The sequence below is a fragment of the Hypoxylon trugodes genome (genome assembly GCF_022578975.1).
Source record: "Hypoxylon trugodes strain CBS 135444 unplaced genomic scaffold F4822scaffold_1, whole genome shotgun sequence".
Classification (NCBI taxonomy): Eukaryota; Fungi; Ascomycota; class Sordariomycetes; order Xylariales; family Hypoxylaceae; genus Hypoxylon; species Hypoxylon trugodes.
The window spans coordinates 2,840,297-2,861,028 of NW_026250016.1; the positions used below are offsets into that span (position 1 = coordinate 2,840,297).

The following is a 20,732-nucleotide window of genomic DNA, read 5'->3' on the forward strand; positions in this document are numbered from 1 at the left end:
CAGGCAGAGCCGCCGAATCAACGCCTTGAAAATGCGCGACGAGACAAGAACCGAAAAAAGGGGGGGTTTTCCGAGTAATTTGGGAATGTGGTGCAGGTTTAGAAAATTTATGGTTGATAAAAAAAGATGTTGAATTTGCGCATCACAGAGAAATTAAGGAAAGATGCACGGTCGAGGAGACAAAAAGAGAGAGGTACGGTAGGAGAACAACTGAAGGTGGCATGCTCAGACCATATGACCCCCCGAAACGCACGGTCCACACGCGCTCCGTCCCTCCCCAAGATGTCCCTCCTAAGAAGGGAAAAAAAAAGTTGTAGGCAGGTACGTTCCCTCTTACCCCCCAATCATCCCCATCTTATTCAATCCTTGCCATTTTTTTTTCCTCTCTCGATCGCACCTACGCCCGCGCCGGAATAGTTCCTTCCCCCTACCTAGGTACATGTATCCTCAGTTTTTCCAATTTTTTTTTCCCCCCTGGGTCGCGCTGGTCGGAGAACTTACAGGATAACCTGAAGGTTCCTGATTATCAGCCAATCATTACCGCAGACGCCCCCACACGGTACATCCTGCCACCCACGCCGGCCACGCAAGGTTCTCTGCTCCCAGTCTGCCTGCCATCTACACATGCAGACATGTATTCATAGTACATGCACCTAATTCATTCTACCTACATCATCTATTGATTTTTCTTCCCTCCATTTAGCTTGCTCGCCTCCATCCCAGTTGAACCCACCGTGTTACTTACCAAGCATACTATATCTATCTCCATACTTATACGTACATGTTCAACAATTGGCACGGGATCAAGACAACGGCCCATGGCATAACTTGGTTCTATATGTGAAACATTATAAGGCTTGATGTGATTCAGAAATTTGTCCTCTACCACGTTACGAACCGTCCGTTGGAAGTTGGAAGCATCACATCCCTTGGTGGTGGGTTTATTTAAACAGTCATTTTTGAGCTGAGCTGTCACAAAAGTTAGGAGGACGGGTCTCAGAGCTAATGTTTGTTTCATCAGGTCTGATTGAGTGACAGGTTTTTCCTTCTCTCCTTTGAATGGGACGGTATGGGCATGACATGGGATTCATCCATTCTACTTCGTATGTTGCCGTGGGTCTCCTCCAATACCTGCAGATAGGCAGACTATTTCTGGGTTCGGCAAATAAATTGGTTCAGCATACAAGATTATGTCGCATACATTACCCCTTATCAATAGATACCTACCCGGGTACCCAACAACTTCCCCAAGGTGAAAAGCGTGATATGAAGTCTCAGAAAGCCAACAAGTCAAGTGACCTTTCCAACCTTGACCTGCTTGTTTCCTCTCCTTAGTCAGAAGAGGCTAGCTAACAGCTTACCATAACATTTAGGCGTTAGTTCACAAAGTCCCGTGAGTATTTGTCTACTGCAACTTGTTCCTGTGACCAGAACTGGATGTGTGTGACTGCATAAGCTACGCTAGGCAATTTGTGAGCATTGAGGAGACCGTTCGGGAGTATCCGCCTCCGCAGCAGCACCGAACAAGACAGGCGCCACAGCCATACGATTTTAATCTATAAGTATAAAATGGGCAGGGATAACGGCATATATGGCTAATACCTATATTTCTTTAATCATCAAATATATTTATAGTATTGCCACGATATAACATATAGTAAGCAGGGTGTGTAACAAGACTATGAAGAGGAAAGTTACCTAGGTAAGAATACCTACAACTGTTACATAACAAAACCACCAAACCCTTTCTGGGACATGTATATAAGTAATACACTTACACCAAGAAACAAACATTACACATATTATTTAAATGTCTAACCTATATGATAAAATCAGAAGATCAGCCCAACTTAATAGGTACATATATATGCTTAATACAACTTATAAGAGGCACCTCAGGGACAGAGTGGATAGATACATGTAATTGAAGCTTACATTGAGATACTTATTTCTCCGTAAGCGGCATCGATAAATAAGCAATGTGCATGTTCGTCTTATCTTATAGGGAAGCATAGAAGACTTCAACTAAGTCTTTTATAATGGACTATAGCTCTACATATTCTTTGATCGTTTAATTTGGCTCTATTCTATGTTGGTTAAGAGTAAAAGCGTATACATAAGTACAAGTATCTTTCAATCTTTAACTCAATTCTAGCTTTACTAAGTGGGCCTGTCTGCCAGAACAACTTGACTAAACCGAAAACGTAAGTTGGTACTCAGTTACATCCAGACAAGTATTCACGGATCCTTGCATGCTATCAACAGGCCAATAGGAATGCACGTTGCCTATCACTTTAACTCTGGGGAAGCCGGGCCGTAGTGGAGTCGGCACCACCCCACCAATACTTCACACACGCCATACTGCCGACCTTGCACCGAACAACCGTGCTTTCCATCACTTTTACAACATACGAACCAACCCAACATTGACCTTCTAACGGCGAACGGTTGAGAGAAACGGCCACATCCGGGTATTTCCAACCCGAGCATACATAACTTATAGGCGGAAACAACAAAGTTCTCCAAGTCGGAGAGAAACCCTCTCAATATGAGTGATCTCGTAGCTAGCAAGCTCGATCACGAGAACCATCTTCTCCTTGTGAGCATTCCTTTCCTTCACACCTTCACCATCCACTATTGAGCTACCTTATAGCTAGCTCTATTTGTATAGCCACGAGAGCAATACTGATAAATATCTCATTTCTCTTATAACAGGACCAACCTCTCCTCCGTCTCCCGATCGAGCTCCTGCGAAAGAATTTCCGATCCGCACATTTCGAAGTTGAGAAAGATGGAACATACGTGAAAAATACTCTACGAGAAACAGCTACGGGCTGTGTCAACGGAGGTGGACGAGGAGGTCAACAAGCACCTCAGCAAGCGGACGTACTCCGAAGCCTGGACGCTATGATCGCCCGGGCTCGAGGCGTCAAGCGAAAGCTCGCCACCTTCGCAGAAGAGGAAGCTCGACTACAACAGCAAGAGCAAGCACGAGTTGCTCACCTAGCCGAATTATATAGCGTACACGGAGTCGATGATGTAGCGTACGATGCTTGGAGCCGAATTCGCCTCGACCGATTACTGGTGGATTACCTGCTCCGCCGCGGGTACAACGAGTCCGCCCGTGCCCTCGCCGTTGCGAAGAAAATCGTGCCACTCGTCGACCTCGACACTTTCGAGCAGATGAGCCGAATCCGGAAATCCATATTAAATCGGAGCGTTACCGAGGCGCTGGCTTGGTGTACGGCAGGTGATACGAAGAAGGAGCTGAGGAAGATGGATGTAAGTCATCACCACCACCCCTACATTCATGAATGACGTACATATGGGAAATAATTATAATACTAACATCTAAACTCACAGAGTAAACTCGAATTCATGCTCCGCTTCCAGCAGTACATCGAACTCGTCCGAGACCAACGCACCAACAGCTTGGACATCCTCGCATACGCGCGCAAATTCCTCCTCCCCTACAAAGACACCTACAAGGACGAATTCAACAAAGCCTGCGGCATGATCGCCATCCGCCCTCCCTTCGGCTTCGCGCACGACATCCCCGCATACTCCGAGCTGTACTCGCCTGCGCGATGGGTCATGCTAGCCGAGCTCTTCACCTCCACCCACAACGCGCTCTTATCCCTCCCCTCCGTCCCACTCCTCCACATCGCCCTCTCATCCGGTCTATCCGCCCTCAAGACTCCAGCATGCCATTCCTCCCACCCAGCTTCAGCCGCTGGCCCGCCTTCTCATTCTACTAGTCTATCGCTCGCAGCTAGCGTCTGTCCGATCTGTAGCACGGAGCTGAACGAGCTGGCCCGCAACGTGCCTTACGCATTCCACAGCAAGAGCCATGTCGAGCCCGACTTGCTTTTGCTGCCAAATGGCCGCGCGTACGGAAAAGCTAGGTTGGAGGAATATGCGCGCAAAGCGGGATTATTGGATGGCCGGGTGAAGGATTTGAGGACCGGTGAGGTGTATAGTATGGAGGGGTTGAAGAAGGTGTATATTACGTGATCGTGTAATGCGATTTCTCGATCGCTGACGAAAAGGGGTGGGAGAAGGGGCCTATGACTGACTTATGGGCAGTTTTGGTGTATTCTTATGTCCATGTGTACGTGTAAGACGGAGTTCTCAGCATCGACGAGAACGGGGGAGATGGGGGTGGCGTTGTTTCGGGGTTCAACATATTAGGAAATTGGTAATCGCATGCATGGCGTTTAGAGGCTTTCTGATCATTTTCACTTTCGGACTTGGCATTTACATGCATTCCGACGGGTAGACAGGTGTGTACCATTAGGTAGTGTTCTAATAGAATCGGCTCACCTACATCATGTATATCGCTCTTATCTAAATGTTTTGCGTTATAAGAATTAGAGTAAATTTATTACGAGGGTTTTTTGAGCGCTGGATTTACCCACTTACTGTAGGGTAAAATGCCTAAGACTTAAGAATTACGGGGGTGTTTCTAGTCATAAGCCAGCATTCATAATTTGGGAGTTTGGCCTAAAGATCTTTACATCATGATCCATATCACTGAATAGAAATAGAAGAATTCGGCAAATTGTAAGGCAAATCTCAGTGGAATCAACAAACGCGTGACCCTTTCTGAGCATATGTATTCATAGGCAGGATTCCTATCCGGCCAACTAAACCCTTGAAGACCGTCTACTCCCCCATTTCACTAGAAGTACATGCGCGCACCTGCCGATTGAACGCCGAGAAAAAAAGAAATGCCCCTTCGTAATTTTCTCCTTTTCATGATAACGTCCGATCCACGCCTTTCGCCGAAGAAGGTGCTGGCCGAGCTTCGACGACAAGGATGATGAATAATCCGAATTAAGCCTCCCGAACCGAGAAGCATGTCGGATCGTCATCATGGAAACAATAATGAGAAGAAAGGCAACGCTAGGATCGTGGTTTCCGCATGAAAAGCATCGATAGGTCTAAAGCAAAGTTCGTCGTCCATTTGAGCAAATCGATGCTAGCCGTTACTTGGGAACCAATGAGTTTCCACTTAAACGGTCAGATCGCCAGAAGAAGATTCTCTTGGCGGGAATGAAAACTCTTCAAGTCCCTTCTCAAGATTCTCACGTTCCTCATTAGATCCCTCTTCAAGTGCTCCAGTGCTACCAGAACTTCTGAGTGCAGATGACGATGACTTCTGTCGCTCGAGGGCGCGGGTACGACGGCATTGCTGCCTGGAGGCTCTGTATCTGACCCTTCGTTGATATTGCCGTTGGGATATCGAGGAATGCTGTGTGGAACGCGAAACGTTAGAACGAGATGAATTATATGTTACAGGTTGTTCGTTTGTTGAGAAGGTTGGACGAGTGGAATTCCAGACCACGGGCACCACAGTATCTTCTTGAAGTTTGGCTACATAGCCGTTAGAAAGCTGTGTAGCACGGTGAAACTCGAAAAGAAACATTGTATGTGACGGGCATAGACAGGGGAATAGATTTGGGCGTTGGTGGAGGGTAGAAGCATTCATATGAGCATATTGATAGAAGGGCGGTAAAGATCCCCCCTCGCTAGTAGCTGTGGCCAAGGCGCGATGAAATTCAGGTAGAACAGGAAAAGGGCATCCCCATACCTGACACTATCTAGGATGGATAGGAAAGTTGAATGCTCCGAACACGCCACCGCCACCGCCCGGTGTCATTGGTCCCATGCCGATTCCATTCGTGTTATGCGACTGTGGCGCAGGGGTACTGGCAAGTGCTGCGTTTGCGGTACTTGGCGTAGTAGGGCCGCCATTCACGTTGCCGTTCGTATTGTTCGACGGGCTGTGGTCGGCGTTGTTAACGGGATTCTGTGTTGAGTTAGGCATCTCCATTCCGGAGAACCCAAGACCCCAAACCTTGCCGATGTGATCGTCCGAAATTTCGCCGTTGTATATTCTCTCGCGTAGTTGAAAGAACACCTTCCCTGTTAAAAGGCTGTCCGAACCAGCCTGGTGGGCGGCACCAACTCGCTTAAGTTTAAGTGCATCCGCAATACTCTCCAGGCCTGACTTCTGCTCGAATTTTTGCATAATCTCGGCCGAACCGGGATCTGAAGGGGTAAGCATGCCGGTACTATGAAGCTTTACAGCTAACTTCATTAAGTGCTTGACATCGTAGGTAGTGGGGAACCATTTCTTCATGATCTTATCGAACTCACTCTCGTCGTTGGCCAGCTTCTGATCTCCAAGTAATTTAGTCAAATAACCGAAGTCATAACCACCATGGAACGAGATCCACTTCACTTGGTCGAAGCAAACAAATCCGGAGGCGATGAAGAGAGCTGCAAATTTCTTCGGATCTATACCATCCCGGTCGAGTAAGTTAAAATCGATACCGGCTTGTTGGAGAGATTCGATAGAGGCCTGGTTATACATGTCCTCCTTGAGGGAGAACTTGAAGTTGAACTGCCAAGCCAGAGGCATTAAACCTTGGTCAGCATGTCGCCGAAGATTAGGAGGAACATCCTTGGTTGATGCGTTCACTCGATCGGCGGGGGTCTCGCCCTTCTCGTTAAACAAGCTGATTCCTATTTGAATCACCTTAAGTAAGTCGACATTCACTCGTAGGCACTGGTAATGATAATCGCTTTTTCCGCGAAAGTTTCCCATAGGTCGACCGACGATACCAGGGAATTCGGTGTCCTGATAAATTGGCTCATTAGCAACAAAGACAAGTAATAGTCGCCAAGAATTTCGTATTTCGAAATACTTACCATGGCAACGTAAGGAAAGTCGTCAACAAGATCCATCAGCGCCGTCATTTCCTCCTCGAAATTATGCTTCCAGACTTCACGTATGCGCAACTTGCCGCCATTAGCTCGGTTTTGTCGCTCGCCACCCATTCCGTGTGCCGGTTGGTGAGGATGTTGTGCTTGTTGCTGTAATTGCGCGGCATGTTGAAATCCAGATCTGGCAGCATGACTAGCGAAGCCTGTCTGATCTCCGACGCCGAAGCCAGCAGCAGCGGCAGCGTTAATACCACCACCAAGCCCTAATCCATTTGTGGCGAAGGGACTCATCTGCGCATTTCCTAGGTACGCCGAGTTGGACAAGGCGTTGGGCTGGTGAGCTGTCGCATGGCCTTGAGGAGGATGCGACGGGAATTGGTGTTGATAAGGCGCTATTGTAGGAGGGCCGCCCCCGAATCTCGAGGGAGGGGCCATTGGGTGTGTAATCGTGAATCGCCGATTTCTTTAGATTCTTCGTCGTGTTCTCGGTATGGATGGTGGACTAAAGTCGTGCTGCATTAGGGAACTTCGGCGAGAAGTTTTGGGTATGGGCTCAATCGAAAAATATAGGTTGCTTTTGCGTCGGACTTTTGTATACGCGCTATAAGAGGAGGGGTTTGCCGTGCGCGTTCGATAGGGCAAACAAAATGACCTAATGCCCTTACGGCGTATTGGATTTATGGAAAGGGTATGGAAGTTGAAGTGATCGAAGGTTTTGGGATTTATCAAAAGGTAAAAAAGTCTGTTGCAAGTTGATCGGGAAAGCGTGTACTGAAAACCGGCAGCTGCATCCTAGGTAGATCAACGCGGAGCAGGTAGGTACGATTCGATACCTAAGGTACCACTTTCTAGCAAGTCATGGACAAGTATCATGGTCCGAGCGTCGGTGTTGGCCTTAGTGTGCTCCCTCTGGAAGGTGCAAGTGAAATATGTATTTACGTAGCAATCATGACTCAGCACATGAAACTAACCGGTACTACTTGGGGAAAATCAATGTACCGAGATATTTCCATCACTCAGTGATCCGATACGTACCTACCTGCGATACTGACATGTTTGATTGATTGAGCTTCCACCGTCATAAGGTCGCTCCCGTCTTCACCACATCACAGATTATATCACAATGTATCCCACGAGGTAAGGCCAATTGAATCTGCGGTGTCATTTTTAGTAGTCATATTGGACAATTGCTGATTGCAAACAACAGGATACTCCGAGCGCACGGCGAGAAGCCAAACATCACCGGTTTCGACGTCAGAAAGTTCGCACATTCGGCCGGACAACCGAGATACGATCCCTGGGAGCGAGCGTCAGTCAACCTCTATTATTCCCACTTATCCCAATCACCTTCCAGCCGAGAAGATATCAAACAGTCTGTTGGAATGGATTATAGTCACAACGGTTTGCTGACATAGATATTCGAACAGGGAAGCATGGCGATACACAGGACAATTCTCGCGATGGAACCGATTCAAGAACGGCTTCCCCGGTCTAGGCATTGCGACCGTAGCCTTCGCGGTGTATCTCGGATATGAGCATTTCTTCCTCAAGGATGACCACCACCATGGCGAAGGACACGGCGAGGAACACCATTGATAGAAGAAATTGCAATTAAAAAGACATCAAAAAAGAAAGGGCAATGTACATATATATCCATCCGATCCATCCGCGATGAAGATAAGGATGGGGGGAATAGCCCACGATGTACTTGGTCATGGTCAAATGGGTTCCTTAGAAATATACAAATTTCGCTACAAGATTGGACTATTGCCAACATCCTAGTGAGTCCGATGTCGATTTGGAGATGACCAGTGGACGAATCGGTAGTTAATCGACCTGAATTGAGCAAATTACTACCAATTCTATAGCAAGCCTCACAAAGAGGCATGTCTAACAATTTACTATCTTATATGATCATTTCATACCTAGATGATATATGACAGATCGATGCAATATCTACAAGTTCTAATTTAGCATCCCTTCCAGGTTTCCACCTAAAACCATCCCATCATGCTAAGCCGGCTAGCTCATGACAAACCCAATTGTAGCCAGCTAAATAATGCAAGAGACCCAATGCTAGACGATGACATAAGGGAGTTATCATCATACACCTATCGTACCTCTTTCCCCTCTCTCCCTTACCGCCCATTTCTCCGTCTAAGCCGAGTAGTCTAGCAAACAATAAATACCTCCTTGATTGGTAGACAGATTGATAGTCACATCGTATTTTACGATATTTTAATCCCGTTTACAACATCCAACGCACCCTCAACAACGACCTCGAGCTGTGCGACACGGTGTTTCAGACTCCTATTCTCGTCTCGTAACAAACTGACAGTATCCCACGCCACGCTTGAGTCCTGACCCCTGCAATTGGTACATCCGTCTTCACCCGATATGCCCTTAACCAACTTCTGGAAAGCCGATAATTGGGGGGCATTTGTGGTAGCGATAATCGTAGTACTTATAGGCGTCGGTGTCTTACTAGATTTTGACAACGACGAGGGAGTTGGCGGAGGCGGCGTCCGAACAGTCAACAACTCGAGGTTCTCGCTCTCGGTAGCACTTGTCATAGCCGTCGGGCTACGACTGCGAGAAAATATACTCTCAGATTCACCCGCGCTCTCGCCATCCGTCGTATTACTAGCCGTGGTATCGATACTCAGGTCCGAGCGCACAGTACCATCGCTCTTACGCCAGCGCTTGCGTTCCTTCTCTTCTTGTTCCGCTTCATCGACACATAAGTCCTCCGTAATAAGAGGTCCCTCGATATTCATTTTCCCGTTCGAGTCATACCTGCCATGGCGTTGATATTCTTGTTCTCTTCGCCCCCTCTCCTCCCGCTCCATCCTCAATTCCTCGACTAACCTCCTCATAGCCCTCTCCTGCTCGGCGGCCTTAACCGCCATACTCTCAAGTTGATTTTTAAAATTCCTCGCGCGCAGCTCGGCCTCCTCAGCTTCTTCCCTCTGGACCTCCTTCTCAGCCTGCGCTTCTTTTAACGCTACCGTCCGTCGACGATACGCATCTTGCATTTTCCGCAATAATCCCGCAGCATTGACTTGTAGATTCTTATACGCGGCCGGCGAGAAGGTATCATCTCTTTCCACTCCTCCCATACTAACACCCAGGCCCGAATGCGAGCCGGGGTATAGAGCAGCTTCGATATCTAATGTGCATAGTTCATCATCGGCGTCGAGCGGGTCAATCGGAATCGACATGGACGAAGACGGCGTGGCGGGGGCTTGTTGGCCGGTAGTCAACCGCGTGGTCAACGCCGACATAGAGGAGGCGAGAAATCCGAAGCGTGAGGGCGTCGCGCTCTTAGGTGTAGACTCCGCGGTCGCAACACCACGTTTCGACTTCGGCGTCGTGTCAGGTGAAGGTGCGCGGCCGTCCGTCGAATTATTCGGTGCGCTTAACCAGCCCCCAAACCGTCCCGGTGAATTTTCCGGCCGTCGAGCGGTAGTAGATCGTCCGTCTCCGGTAAATGGCATGCCTTGGGACTGTCGTCTGGCGTGCTGCCGCGAATCTGGTGTAAGTGCAGCATGCGACTGTAGATTCGGAGCCGATTGCTGCCGTTGATGGGGTATGTCGCTATCAATACTGCTACTACTACTGTGGCGTCTATCGGGGAATAACGCAGGAATCCTGGGAGATCGTAATGGGGTAGTAAGAGAGGTAGGGTCGTATTCCTGAGGATCAAAAGTCATGGTTATTCCGTTGTCATGCTCATGCATTCTCTCGCGTTCCCCTGTCATAACTACTGACGGTGCTGTTGCAGGCGCGTGTCGTTCGATTTCCATCCTTGTTTCTCTTTCTCGAGGAACAAGAGGACTAGCGATAGAAGCAGGTGGTCTTAAAGGAGGAGTACAAGTTGTACCCCTTAGCATTGTCAGATATTGTTTCGGGTTGTGGGACGGAGGACAGGGTATCTCGGGCAGTTTGTTTAAAAAGGAAGCCTTGGAAACCTTAGAACCCTTTTTTCTTGACTTGGTTGTTTAGGTTGTTTAGGTTGCTTGGGTCCTGGTCGTTACTGGGGGGTCCCAGGAAGAGTTCAGCTTAAAGGGTTGTTCCTTCCCTCAATGCCCCCCCTTTTGAGACCTTTTAAGGATTATGTTCCGAGCCTTGACTCGTAGAACTTTGCTGAACAAGAGTAAGGTCTAGAAAGTTAAATCTCCATCCGTTAGAAACTTATCGAATGCAAACATGGGAAAGAAGGAAAAATAAAAATAAAGTAAGGTCGAAAAAAGAATAATAGTAGTAACAACAGGGGAAAAAAAGAATGAGGTTGTCTATTAAGTTAATCATTAACCCCACGAGCCTAATCAACAACAAAACAACAATAACATAATAGTAGGAGAGAGAACCCACAAGCAAAAAACCGGTCTTATTCTGCACTGCAAGCCTCCCCCCAAAGAAGATGGGAGGACTATGGTAGTGGGTCGCCCGGCACTCCGGGATTCCAGATTTAGGTGTTAGAAGGGTGGTTGGCAAGGGTGACGAGCAGGGTCCCAAGACCAATCATTTTAATGATTCTGCTTGATACGGTATGTGGTACTGTACTCGAACACGGTGCTACCTTATGATGTCTATTATGTCTAGGTATTAATTATTCTCTATCCTAGATCCAGAGCCTTGGCTGGGCTTTTCGAGAGACAGGGAGAAGGCGGGAGATCGTCATCAGTCCCATTTGATATCTTGGTTTTGACTTGATTAACCATCCATGATTTTTGCAGTTTTGTAGTATGACGAAAGTGTCTAAAGTACTCACACCTGAGTCAAGAATAAGAAAAAAGTGAGTAAGTTACTGAAGATAGCGAGATAGCCTAGCCAGCCAAACAACCTAGGTTGCTAGGGGGTCACGCAAAAAACCCAGCCATCGCTTAATATGTGTTGCGTGGGTCTTACATATGAACATGATGAGCATCTTCGGTAGGTAATTGTACGTACAGTATGAATGGTTTTTATGTTTTTGATCCATGTGTCCTTTAGCTTGTGTTGCTTGTGATAGGCAACGGGTTAAAGTAGGCTGTGATAAATGGAGCTTCCCTTAGCAACTGTAGCAACTGTTACGTAGTGCTCTGCAGGTCAGCTCCAGTCCGCTACGGCAACCCTGACGCGGCCACTTACATCCAGCCAGCTGGATCGCCGCACCCGCCCATCTACTTCGTGTTACGCTTTGTGCCGTGTTCATCTTGTCATCTTGTGCCAACTCGCCTTTACTTGCTCGAATCTCTTTTTTATTCCGTTCGAGGTTTCCGGGCTACCTCAGACATAATAAGAATATCCACATTCCTAAGTGAGGTATGTTAAATGAGTTCTGGTCCAAACAATAATATCAAATGCATAATATGTCAAGACCATGTGGGGAATAGCATAAAGCTTCTCAACCTTGAGCTTACGTTGCTGCTACTGCTGCTGCTGTATTTAGTTACAGGCGGTAACTTGCCGCAACCTTAAACCTACTTTTTTCTTTTGGCTTTTCTGTTACATACCGAAGCAAGTAGATTGTGTTAACCGAGGGTTTATAGCGAATTGCTTAAATTAGGTAACGGGAAGCCTAAGGATTGGACCACCAGCTGAACTTTCGTATATGGCGTATCGTTAGTAGCTGAATCTACAACGAATAACCGTCGAGTTGATATAATAGTTCGCATCGTTCGTGGCACGTGGCAATTAAGTCGGCAAGGACAGACACCCAAGCTGCGATGATCGTCCGATTGGCTTTCAATAATTCCGCCATTCTTGTGAACCCGCCTTCGATAACGATATCATGTCCAGCAATGCGGGAAAATCGCATAGCCCATCCTGGTATATGTCTTATTAGGTGGTATCTTGAAGCGGCTTTCCACCCTCCAACCAATTCAAAATACACCACATTTGACATCGACCATACCTATGAGTCAATCAGTAGAAATGGTGGCTGGAATGCTTCATTGAATAACTAATTAATATGACCTTGCCTTGGTATCATAACTCTGGCGTCAATATTCAGCCGCCCATAATACCAATCAGAGAGGATTAAATACACCCATCTCGGAACAATGTAGTGTGTAGTTCTCTCCGGTAGAGCCTGCACTGGTGATGCTAGGTCGTGCTTTCGATGTTCAATACCAGCTTAGAGCCAAATCCATGGCCATCCCAGATTTGTTCCTTTAATAGAAACTTTCCACCATAGTATCCTTGAGATTTCCACCGATGTTGCCCGGTGCAGCGCCCTCGCCAAGTCTGAAGACACTCTCGATGACACTTAATTCTGTCGCTGTCGTGTCCAATCCTGTCACAGCCAGCCAGTCGTTCACGACCATACCCGCGCCAACCACATTGCTACCCCGATTTACACTACCAGCTACAAGCGGTACTTGCAGCAAGCTGCTCAACTCGTCCTGGTCCTGGATGCTGGTCTTGGGGTGTACCAATCCACCTTGATTACTAAGGCTCATGTAGCTTCCAACAAGCACATTATCCGCGACCGTTTGTCGGAAAACCTCAACGCCCAGTACATCTGCGATAATCTCCTCCGTCTCGCGCTCTAAATCCGGATGGACTAGAGCTATGTGGTCGTTCGATACTATGACGTTCCCTAAGGCGGATAGACGCTCTTCTATTCGCTGTATTTTGATCTCGTCGGGTAAGGAATTTCGTAGGTGTTGTAATTCTTGGTCAGTTGTGGAGGTAGGTACAAGGAGTCCTTTGCGGTTGCTAAAGGGAAATCGGTATTAGATATAACATGCAAACAGCAGAGCAAGGCTACAAAGCCCGCCAAAATCGGACTATCTTACCCTGCTGTTAATCGGCCGATGATGCGCGTGCCAGCAATCGTGGTTCGGCAGATGGGAATAACATCTTGTAATTCCGACTCGAAGACACTGTAGAAGTTTTCGCTTGCGCCAACAGCAGTTAAGGCATAAGAATTGGTGAGTGTCGCGAAGACGCCGACCCTATAATTGTTGAAATTGCATCATAAGTCAATTTGCCCACACAAATTTGTTCGGCGGGGTCCTGAATGGGATGGCGGGGCTTACTCGTTGGAGTTCTCGAATTGTGCTCGTACAGCCATGATTTGATCGCCGGTTATGTTTTCGGGCACCGATGTAGCTAGAATTTTGGCGGTAGTTGGAGATTCTGTACCTGAGTAGGTACGAGAAGGATTGGATTTAGATGTTGTAAATGTAAAAAAAGTTGATAATGAAGTTTGCTGAAGCTAATGGGATAAGGATAATACTGTGGGATAATGCACCGGTATTAATCCAAAAGATGCAGGTGGGGCTCATACGGCTACTGGAATCGACGACCCTGCCCATTCCGGTTAGTTCATAGAGCTTCTAGGCCGTGACTCAACCCGATGTCTGCATTGCCCCAATTAGACCAATCAGGGGTAGCTCGCCGAACTAGTCAGTATGATTCATTTTCACTCATCCTGTCATCGAGGCTTTGAGTTCCAATTGCCTTTTACGGATGCTGTATTAATTGCGAAAATACGTATGAAGTGGCCAGAGCATTCATTTTATACTTCGGACATATGCGGTATATAGAAGCTGTGGCGATACAACATCCACCTGTATCCTTACGATATCCTTTTTCAAGTAGAAAATAGCATCATGCTCATCTGTTCCCTTACTAGACCCGCCACGATAAAGATGACTCAACATCTAGTAAGATATTCCTAGAAAGAAATGAAGAGGAGCAACAAAAAATTGCCAAAACATCAAATAAGATGGCTTCGTATCATATACTTACAATTAAATTCACGTTCATATATCATAACACGAGGATTCACTCGTAAGCGTATAGCATAGCTAATTAAACCTATTATTTGTTGAATGTTCCCCCTTTGAGAGACCCATATAGATACATAAGTTCTTAAACCCGTCATCGTACGTCGACAGATGGGAAATATCTCGGTCCAGCAAACCCTTTAGCCACCACCGCCTGGATATCAATATTCGCCCCCGGGTCGCGATGCGGACTCCACATCTTTAACAATATGAACCTTCCAGATACTGGAGGATCGAATTTAATGGTACACTTGCTCTTATTACGCTCGATGAAGAATCGTGCGTGCGGAACCATCAACTCTCCGCCCACCGCGCGGACGGCTTCTTGTGTCGCTACTTGCGCAGCTTCTACTGCTTCTGTTAGAGCCGCGCTAGGTCGATTTCGCCGTCTTCGTAACCTATGATAAGCTTCACTAAAGGAATAGTCATTTATATTCCCCTCTTCGTCGCTCGTCTCACTTTCAAATGGCAACGCGCCTATTCTATTAGGCGGTCGCCATTCTCCTCTCGGTGTTGGTTCGTCTGCTTCGTCGTCGCTGCATTCCGTGGTAACCACAAAGGGGGGCGGCGATACGTTGAACTCAGAAGGAATCTGAGCGATTCGCACGTTGTTATCTTCATCGTCCATACCAATGTTATATAAACGTCTCGCTCGAATCTGCGCATGCGTCATAGTGGTCCCGTCATCATTATGCCTAATAGACATTATAGGTGCTAGCGGTTGTGTCTCCCGCTCCATTCGCCTAGGCGAATTCCTAGAAGAGTATTGAATCTGATACTGGGCCGTCCGCGTTAGTAGATGATCAGAAGTCATCGAAACGAACACCATGCCCTCCTGCACACTGCGATTTTCATTAGCGACTGCGCAGCTACACGAGCATAACGGTACTTACGGAGAGGTAAAATTTGACCTAGGTGCCTTGATGATCAACTCTTTCAGTGTGAAGACCGTAGCGCCCTGATGCCTTAGAATAATATTACATCTCGGGCCTTCAGTACAGTAGACTGTCTGGTCATTCTTGAGAATATTCTCGGCGGCATACCGGTGACCGTCATCCGAGTATATGCCACCATCACAGCTTACAAGTTCCATAGTCAACTGACCTGGTTCCACCTGACCATATTTCCCATAGCGAAAACCTTGAAAACCGCTAGAGAGGCGATCCGAATCTAGTTTGCGCCGTTTGACCCGTCGGTTGTCCTCTGTAGAATCTTGGGCTGTTGGTAGCGGAGGTGGCGGCGGTGACGAAAACGAAAGATCGGGATTGGTGAAATCTAAGAGCGCGCGTAGTTGCGAATTGGTATCCTCTCGTGAACGTTCCTCGTCAAAAGGAGATTGTGTATCGCGTAATTGTGCTGCGGCGGGGCGCCGTGTACCACGCTGAAGCCGGTCAAAAGGCTCAAGACGCTCCCAGAATTCGGCCGCTTCCTCCCCAGCTTCATTTCGAGGTTCATGTGCACCTCGGAGTCTTGCTGAATAGCGATCTGCTGGGCGTGCTCGCGCATGCCGTCCACTTGGAAGACCAGAACCAGACATGGGCGACGGTCGTCGAGTACTTGTCAAAGATCGTAACGGCGGTAGATAAGGAGCAGACGGGGGTAGATTATAAAGAGGCGATGCGTCAGAACTTTGCGGTTCTCTTGAGAATCTTTGCCGCACCTCGGCAGGGTCAAATGGCATGCTGCTGCTTGCCGAATTGTTCAGAGGCAGGCGACCCCGGCGACTACCGAGTAGTGCGTTACTAGGTCGAGTATAAGGATAATACCTCTCTATAGCCCGATATAACTCTCCGGAGGGACTGATCTCGGACGGGGAAGCATCAGCATCGAGTATGGATCGTACTATTTCGTCGGCGGTGCTGAAAGGTCCTGGGCTTGAAGGGGACTGGTCGGAATGATCGCCCGACTATTCGATGGTAAGATGATTAGTACAACCGAAACGATACCAAGTTGCCAAGGACCACGGATAAAGCTGCGAATTGATGATTCGGCTTCCAACAAAAGTAAATGAAAGCTATACCTGATGATCGCGATGCGAACCAGGCAAAGCTGACACTCACCATTAAGAGACGCAAAGGGTCTAGGCGTGGGCGTCAAAGAATAGATCACACATCAGCAAGCCAGATGGCGGCCGATGTAATCAAGCCAAGCAGGACAACGAGGCGGTTGTCGGAAATGTAACGATGAATTGTCTACGGAATGAGCTGAACCTCAACGGGTGTATATTAGAGATGTTAAAGTTGACGAGGTTGGCGAAGTGGAGAGAGGTCAATGAATTGTAGTTGGAAGATTTGAATAGGAAATCCCATGGGAATAGGAATTAGGAAATGGCTGCGCGGGATGTGGTGTGAAAGGGCATTGGGTGAGTTCAATGTTCCAAGGTTCGAAGCGGGTAGGCCAGTTCTTTAAGTTTAGGCGGGGTCAAACGTTGAAAGTAGGTACATACTGTACTTTTAGTAAGAACTAATGGAAGACATAAAATGAATTTGCTAAGACATACTTTGCGCTCGTACTAATTCTATCGTATCTAAGCACCAAATCAAGTACCTCTTTAACATGGGATTATCCGCCCATTGAAGCCCACCGCCCACTATCAATTGTACCATACATATCCTAGGTACATCCTACGTACATGCAATTGCAGGGTTACCTGCTTCGCACTTTCAGCTGTATCTTGGGAACCTGTGACACCCCTTCGTGTAGCCTTTCAATCTCTTTCAAGCAATGGTGCCATGGTGCCAATCATGATTTACCAAGAAAATCGGGTTTCCGAGTTCACCTACAAACTTATCCACCGACTAGCAACATACATCCCTCTTCCGCCTCTTAAGTAATGTTTATCAACCCAGGAGTTATTTTTACTCCTGAAGTATCCAAGTACATATATACATATGAAGGCAGATACCCATCGTACAAATATCGTATCCAAGGCATGATGATGTAGGTGTGCACCACCTTACATATGTATTTATCAAATTAGAAAAGAGGTTCATGGGGGGTATCTACCTAAGTACTTAGATCCACTCGATCTTAGCCGAGCTTATTCATCTATCTGGGTAAGGCAGGCGCAACCAAGATCAATTTACCTAATGCGTGTTACACACCCATAGTGTTACGTAGAGTACCTAGGTAGGTGCGGTACGGCATGGTAATGTACCTAGGTAGGCACCTAAAATATCTAGAATGCCCTAAAAGTGAAGAACGAGGCTGGCTCATCACATCAAACCTGCCTCAGTCACATTCATTCCATTACCAACAAAATACGATTAGGACACATAAACACGGCGACGCGGGCGAGGGCGAGGTGGTTATTATCATCAGCTTCTTGAGAGACATATCCCACAATTCCCCAATACCCTTTCCTAATAATTAAAAAGACAAATTTAGAAACTGTCCCAGAAGTAGATACCTAGGCATCTAAGCGTCCTCACATCACGCACGCGCCTCACCCTCACACGTTATTCAGCTGCATCATTTTTTCAGCACCCACGTTGAGGACAACATAGTATTTTTTCAATCTCATCCTCAACAAAATCACGTCTCTTCAATTCATCGTCCCCTCATTTTTACGACCCCTTGACGACTCAGATTCTCGAGCTCATCAGAAATGGAGACCCAAGACCAATCCGCCGCCACCTCGGACCAGCAGCCAGTGCAAGGTGACGTAGCAGCTCCCGAGACGAATCAACCGATTCAAGATGGCAAGACTGCCGGACAGCAAACACAACCTTTAGCAATCCCAGGGTTGTCCCTACCACCTGAAAATCCTATTGCAGGCAACGGTTTACCTGTCTTTCCGAATCCAGATGATACATTTGCCGCGCTACAACAAACTGTTTATAACAACGGGGCGTTTGCCACTCCCGGCATGCCAATACCTTCTCATGTCGCCGGCCTTGATAACTCGGCTGCCCAGCCGTCAAACGGACATGGCTTGAGTGCAGGTAATGACGGATCTTGTTCACTTAATCGGATCACTTACTAATACTATGATTAGATGATATCGCCCTTTACGACCGCCAACTGCGGTTGTGGGGTATGGAGGCGCAACAAAAGATCCAAAGCGCCAATATCGTTCTTATTACTATGAAAGCTCTGGCAAACGAAATTGCCAAGAACCTCGTCTTAGCAGGAATCGGCTCTCTCACCATCATCGACGACCAAATTGTCACTGAAGCGGACTTAGGCGCTCAATTCTTTCTCTCGGAAGAAAACATAGGCCAAAGTCGCGCTGAGGCGGCTGTTGGTCGAATTCAGAAGTTGAATCCCCGGGTCAAGGTCATTGCCGACTCCGGAAGTATCATGACCAAAGGCGCATCGTTCTTCGGCGGTTTTGATATCGTCATTGCCACAGATCTTAGCCCCACCCTTCTCGCCTTCATCAATACTGCCACACGTCTTCACAATCGCCATTTCTACGCTGCCGGCACTTATGGTTTCTATGGTTATATTTTTTGCGACTTGATCGAACATGACTACGTCCTGCAGCGTGATAAGTCCAATGTGCCGACAATCATAGGTCCGGAGACACGGACTCGGAGTATAATTAAAGTAGAGAGTCAAAAAGAGGGTGGCAAAACTATTGAGAAGGTCCAAAAGCGCGAATTATACTCAACATGGGATCTCGCATCAGAGACCAGCTTACTGCCAGCCGAGTACACTAAGTCTAAACGTCGCCTCAAGGCTGTTACACCAACTCTGTCTTGCTTGCGTGCGCTCTGGGGCTTCCAGCAAACTCATAATGACCGCTATCCGGGGAACAACAAACAAGACCTAGAGGCGTTTACCAGGTCAGCCACACACAACCATCAATTGCTCTCTCTTCCGGCCGAAACACTTCGATCCGATTTCCTCCGCAGCTTTTTGCAAAATATTGGCTGTGAGATCGCGCCAGTAACTGCGATTCTTGGCGGGCAGCTAGCCCAGGATGTAATCAACGTGCGCGGTCAAGGCCAACAGCCAATTCAAAACATGGTCGTTTTCGACGGAGATAAGATGGAAGCCGAGGTCTATCCTCTCCATCCGGAAGGTCTCCTCGGTAGGGCTCAATTAGAGATTTCGACTCCGGCTATGGTGCCGATAGGCCAAGTCGATCCTTCACAGATACTTCCAATGGATCAGACTACTATGATGATGGGAACCGGTGGGGTGTAATACTATGCGTGCGTGATCTAGAAAGGGTTTCTCCATTGTTGGACACATACACATGCGGTCGGTCGGATAGGAATCTCAGGCGTTATCTTGCTTCAAAAAGAGTGCGTCGATCCGTATCTCGGGGTTAGGCATAGCCATTTCTTTTGATTGTTTTGCCGTTTAATTGTTTGCTAAGGAGCTTGATTTAAGGAAGATTCGTTGGGGGTTGGAGAGGTCACAAAAAGACAGAACAGGAGAGACAGTTCAGAGCAGATGGGGAAATACCCTCGATGCGGAAGTGTGTGAAATAATGAGTTTACGGTGTTTTGAATGTTTTTCAATTTCTTCACTTTTAATTGTTTTTTTTTTCTTCTGCTGCTATGTTCATGATGCTTTGCGAAATCAATAGCTAGAGAAGAGCCGCATGGAAGGACGTTGTACAGTACACAACTACCTACTCATAGATGATTCACGAGATACTATGCTTAAACTTGTGTTGTACGATGAGTTGATATTTTGAGTATCACATTCGCCTGGTGAAAATCCACTACAATTGAACACATGCGAGAATTGATTGCTGTTAACTACGAATAGAGCTAAAATCTCCATATAAGATAACCTAAAGGTGGGAAAATATTAAATCTCTACACTGGCAAGGCATATTTAGCGTAAAGGACTACTAAACGAATCACGTCATAATACCAAAAGTTAGATCACTGATGACTTATGTGCAATATTTACTTTCTAGGGTCTAGTTCTCTATCATCGCTGCTGAACTAGACCCAGCTACGATTCTCTTCTCGTAGCTCCCTTTATATCACAACCGCAGTCCCCGCCTCGTCTCGCGCCCCTTCTGTTCCTCAGACCAGGGGGAACATGTCGACAATATAAACAAACGACCTCCTCACCTGCCTCTGTGTAGACCTAGTGGGTATCCATGCAACTCGCTATGCCCTTCCTTCCATCCGCCCATGCGCTCATCTCATCCACCGCGGCGCATGGAAAAAAAAAATCAAAAACAACCACCCTCGCTTCGTCGGCCGTGCCGTAGCACATCCATAGTATGCGAAGAAAAAAAAGAAAAAT

At 47.2% G+C, this 20,732-nt stretch overlaps 8 protein-coding genes across 8 annotated transcripts; 3 read left to right on the forward strand and 5 right to left on the reverse strand.

Annotated features, from left to right (window-relative positions):
- Nucleotides 1-357: 357 nt before the first annotated feature.
- Nucleotides 358-1,062, reverse strand: F4822DRAFT_386347 (uncharacterized protein). The gene has a single exon (XM_051456705.1). It carries the CDS (start codon nucleotides 1,016-1,018, stop codon nucleotides 677-679), a length of 342 nt encoding a protein of 113 aa, XP_051319681.1. The 5' UTR covers nucleotides 1,019-1,062; the 3' UTR covers nucleotides 358-676.
- A 1,486-nt stretch (nucleotides 1,063-2,548) lies between these two features.
- On the forward strand, nucleotides 2,549-4,014 carry F4822DRAFT_435784 (protein FYV10; the record flags this gene model as incomplete). The annotated part of the gene is made up of 3 exons (XM_051462237.1): nucleotides 2,549-2,599; nucleotides 2,716-3,282; nucleotides 3,364-4,014. 3 exons carry the CDS (start codon nucleotides 2,549-2,551, stop codon nucleotides 4,012-4,014), a joined length of 1,269 nt encoding a protein of 422 aa, XP_051319682.1.
- Nucleotides 4,015-5,134: 1,120 nt separating this feature from the next.
- On the reverse strand, nucleotides 5,135-7,280 carry F4822DRAFT_29632 (CAF1-domain-containing protein). Its single transcript, XM_051455113.1, has 3 exons — nucleotides 6,718-7,280; nucleotides 5,502-6,646; nucleotides 5,135-5,294 (listed from the first exon to the last, which is right to left on the reverse strand). The coding sequence occupies exons 1-2, from the start codon at nucleotides 7,165-7,167 to the stop codon at nucleotides 5,600-5,602; spliced, it is 1,497 nt and encodes a 498-aa protein (XP_051319683.1). The 5' UTR covers nucleotides 7,168-7,280; the 3' UTR covers nucleotides 5,135-5,294; nucleotides 5,502-5,599.
- Nucleotides 7,281-7,855: 575 nt separating this feature from the next.
- On the forward strand, nucleotides 7,856-8,328 carry F4822DRAFT_424373 (NADH-ubiquinone oxidoreductase B12 subunit family-domain-containing protein; the record flags this gene model as incomplete). Its single annotated transcript, XM_051460134.1, has 3 exons — nucleotides 7,856-7,869; nucleotides 7,940-8,104; nucleotides 8,160-8,328. The coding sequence occupies 3 exons, from the start codon at nucleotides 7,856-7,858 to the stop codon at nucleotides 8,326-8,328; spliced, it is 348 nt and encodes a 115-aa protein (XP_051319684.1).
- A 462-nt stretch (nucleotides 8,329-8,790) lies between these two features.
- On the reverse strand, nucleotides 8,791-11,161 carry F4822DRAFT_29639 (uncharacterized protein). Its single transcript, XM_051455115.1, has one exon. The coding sequence runs from the start codon at nucleotides 10,623-10,625 to the stop codon at nucleotides 8,961-8,963; it is 1,665 nt and encodes a 554-aa protein (XP_051319685.1). The 5' UTR covers nucleotides 10,626-11,161; the 3' UTR covers nucleotides 8,791-8,960.
- A 1,729-nt stretch (nucleotides 11,162-12,890) lies between these two features.
- On the reverse strand, nucleotides 12,891-13,795 carry F4822DRAFT_435785 (eukaryotic translation initiation factor 6; the record flags this gene model as incomplete). The annotated part of the gene is made up of 3 exons (XM_051462238.1): nucleotides 12,891-13,437; nucleotides 13,518-13,676; nucleotides 13,761-13,795. 3 exons carry the CDS (start codon nucleotides 13,793-13,795, stop codon nucleotides 12,891-12,893), a joined length of 741 nt encoding a protein of 246 aa, XP_051319686.1.
- A 715-nt stretch (nucleotides 13,796-14,510) lies between these two features.
- On the reverse strand, nucleotides 14,511-16,894 carry F4822DRAFT_386363 (uncharacterized protein). Its single transcript, XM_051456706.1, has 3 exons — nucleotides 16,574-16,894; nucleotides 15,407-16,419; nucleotides 14,511-15,355 (listed from the first exon to the last, which is right to left on the reverse strand). The coding sequence occupies exons 1-3, from the start codon at nucleotides 16,574-16,576 to the stop codon at nucleotides 14,608-14,610; spliced, it is 1,764 nt and encodes a 587-aa protein (XP_051319687.1). The 5' UTR covers nucleotides 16,577-16,894; the 3' UTR covers nucleotides 14,511-14,607.
- An 843-nt stretch (nucleotides 16,895-17,737) lies between these two features.
- Nucleotides 17,738-20,136, forward strand: F4822DRAFT_386366 (uncharacterized protein). The gene is made up of 2 exons (XM_051456707.1): nucleotides 17,738-18,457; nucleotides 18,511-20,136. The coding sequence occupies exons 1-2, from the start codon at nucleotides 18,121-18,123 to the stop codon at nucleotides 19,665-19,667; spliced, it is 1,494 nt and encodes a 497-aa protein (XP_051319688.1). The 5' UTR covers nucleotides 17,738-18,120; the 3' UTR covers nucleotides 19,668-20,136.
- Nucleotides 20,137-20,732: the final 596 nt, after the last annotated feature.

Bases quoted from the DNA above. Each gene is read 5' to 3' on its own strand.
- F4822DRAFT_29639 (XM_051455115.1), bottom strand. From the start codon at position 10,625: ATGCTAAGGGGTACAACTTGTACTCCTCCTTTAAGACCACCTGCTTCT.
- F4822DRAFT_386363 (XM_051456706.1), bottom strand. The intron at 15,356-15,406 runs GTAAGTACCGTT...TGAAAATCGCAG, and splicing joins AGGTCAAATTTTACCTCTCC to TGTGCAGGAGGGCATGGTGT.
- F4822DRAFT_386366 (XM_051456707.1), top strand. From the start codon at position 18,121: ATGGAGACCCAAGACCAATCCGCCGCCACCTCGGACCAGCAGCCAGTG. The intron at 18,458-18,510 runs GTAATGACGGAT...TACTATGATTAG, and splicing joins CGGACATGGCTTGAGTGCAG to ATGATATCGCCCTTTACGAC.
- F4822DRAFT_386347 (XM_051456705.1), bottom strand. From the start codon at position 1,018: ATGAAACAAACATTAGCTCTGAGACCCGTCCTCCTAACTTTTGTGACA.
- F4822DRAFT_29632 (XM_051455113.1), bottom strand. From the start codon at position 7,167: ATGGCCCCTCCCTCGAGATTCGGGGGCGGCCCTCCTACAATAGCGCCT. The intron at 6,647-6,717 runs GTAAGTATTTCG...CCAATTTATCAG, and splicing joins ACTTTCCTTACGTTGCCATG to GACACCGAATTCCCTGGTAT.